The sequence below is a fragment of the Parambassis ranga genome, chromosome 10 (genome assembly GCF_900634625.1).
Source record: "Parambassis ranga chromosome 10, fParRan2.1, whole genome shotgun sequence".
NCBI classification, from domain to species: Eukaryota; Metazoa; Chordata; class Actinopteri; family Ambassidae; genus Parambassis; species Parambassis ranga.
This window is the reverse complement of record NC_041031.1, coordinates 23,046,975-23,049,470: the sequence shown is the minus strand read 5'-3', so window position 1 is coordinate 23,049,470 and position 2,496 is coordinate 23,046,975. Positions and strand designations below refer to the sequence as shown.

General features: G+C 47.3%; 1 protein-coding gene across 1 annotated transcript in view; it reads right to left on the bottom strand.

Moving 5' to 3' along the window:
• LOC114443079 (protocadherin-9-like) overlaps positions 1 to 1,698 on the bottom strand; it is a 73,705-nt gene extending 72,007 nt beyond the window's left edge. The window contains exons 1-2 of the mRNA XM_028416982.1: positions 1,642 to 1,698; positions 57 to 276 (exon numbers count right to left, since the gene is read on the bottom strand). Coding sequence (XP_028272783.1) covers positions 57 to 276; positions 1,642 to 1,698 — 277 coding nt within the window. The remainder of the gene's footprint in view (positions 1 to 56; positions 277 to 1,641) is intronic.
• Positions 1,699 to 2,496: the final 798 nt, after the last annotated feature.

Genomic DNA, 2,496 nt, shown 5'->3' with positions numbered 1-2,496 from the left:
TGGATGGAGGAAGTGAACAGAGCAGAACAGGGAGGGGAAACTCCACCTGGTCTTACCGTTCTCCGGGTGCTCCATCTCGCCGATGCTGCCGTCGGGCGTGGTCCTCTCGTAGTGGTCCTCAGGCAGAGCCAGAGGCCCGATCCGGGGGCCCGACGATGACTTGGAGCTGGGCGTCTCCGACTCCTCCAAGCCGCTGTCGTAGTAGCTGTGCTGGGACGCATCCTGGAGATCCTGCGCCTGATTGGCCGTGGAGAAGGTCACTCGGCGGTGGGGCAGCTGAGGACGGAGGGGAAGACACAGATATTTAGGAACATGTAGATGTGTATATATATATATATATATACAGAGGGCTGGTCTGAAGCTTCACGTTTTAAAGGAGCTCTTATTGATGTTGATGATGAAGAGAGAAGAACAGAAGGAGAAACACAGTGATGTGAGCAGACATGTGACTGTGCTGAGTGGACGTGTGAGGTTGGAGATGAAGTTATTTCACATTCCGCCCGGACCGTGGAGGTCGTTCTGAAGCAATGTTCATGTTATTTCAGGAGCTATTTCAGACGAGTGCGTTCCACTGAATAACTTCCAGCGGCCATTAACCCAAACAGCTCTGCCTTCAGTGTCTCAGACAGCAAACAGCAGGTTCATCTGGAGGAAACGCAGAATCTCAACAGATCCAGACAAAAACGCCCCTTATGATGTCACACGGGGACATTGAAGCCTTCATGCCTTCATTACAACACTCAGAATATCAGTTTTATTGAGCTCATTATTGGAGGATAGCTACACACACATCCTTGTGAACTCCATTTAATGTGTGATGATGACTTCGTTCAGTGTGTTTCAACCAGTGTGAGAGGTCACCAGGTGTGAATCCAGCTTGACTATGTATTTAAAATAAATATATTGTCTTAGTTCGTCTATGCCAGTAACGTACAGTGACGGTCATTGTGTTGGTCCAGCAGTGCGACCGCCACCTTAACTCAGTGCATCGTGTATATTCTTGTGATAACAACATGTTAGTATCACAGGACAGCAATGCTCGTATATATTGTGATAAGGATTTCATTTGTTTTCATTCCTGTACTTTCTTAAGATAACAGCATCACTTACATCATTACTGTGAGGTCATTGTTCCACTGTAGTCTGATAAAATAAATGATTACCCACAGAAAAATAACAACCTGAGAAATTCACTAAAAACTGTGAAATTCCCCTGATGCTCTGGAGACGATGACGTGAAAACAAACCAGCACACCACTCTAACTCATCCTAACACAATGGACAGCTGTGTGTTGATCTATGACTTTAACACACTCTCCTGTGTGTGTCTCCATCCACAGCCTGCCGTCACGGCGCTTATTAAAAGCAGCACACGCACCTCACTGTGAGTGTGTGTGTGTGTTCTGGAGGTGGAAGGTAACCGTCTGACTTGTGCGTTTGATGGTTTTGTAATTAAAATACAATTAGCCTCCCTGTAGCGCTGCAGGGACGCTGCACACCACACACACACACACGCACACGCGCCCCAACACACAGACTGAGCAAACACACAGAGTGCTGCCGAACAAACTGCTCCTAATTCAAAGGCACACACTGCACGGCCGAACGTTTCAATCACACACACACACACACACACCTGACCAGCCCGGCCTGATGAAGAGCAGCATCCCTGGCTTTGGCAGATCGCTCCGTCACCATGGCAACTGGCCGCTGTCAGGACCCTGAACCGATGCTACCGGTAAAGACTGACAGACGGGGTCAACTGAACAGAAGTCAGTCTGACGAAGTCTGAGCTTTAGCTTCGGCTAAAAAAGGATTTAAACATATCTCTGATTGTTCAGTGTTCAGAGAGAAGAAGTCAAATTATTGGCACAACAGTAGAAAAATGTTCAAAACTCAACCCACATTGGAGCTGTCCTTTAAACTGTGTGGACACACTGTGCTGTCAGAGCTTCAGAAGCCCAGCCCCCCCCCCGTGCTCCAGGCGACGTGAACCAGCAGGCTGCAGGCTGACTGCAGGCAGCGCTCACTTCCTGCAGCCTCGTCAGGTTTATTTCACTGCATCCATCAAGTCATTATTGATTATGGTATAATGATCTGGCACGATGACACACAGCAAGCTGCTGATGAACCCTGTTTGGAATGGATGAAGCTGCAGTTCCCCCCGCGGCCTCTAGGGCTCTAAAAGTAATCTGTCTACAGCTGAAATAAACTCACTCACAGCCTGGAAGACTGATCTGGGATCTCTGTTGAAAAAATCATGACAAAACTTTTACACCAATAGATTAAGAAATGTGCTGAAAGGTCAAAGGTCAACGTGCTTCTTATGCACCCTGACACCCTGATCTGCCTCATGACCCGAACCAGCCTTCCTTCTTACCAGTGTTAATTTTGTTGACGAATCATTTTTTTTGCTGATAAAAACGAGACGATAACTAAATAAAAACCAATGCACGGTGCCAAAAACGAAGACGAAATGTATTGACACTTTCGTCA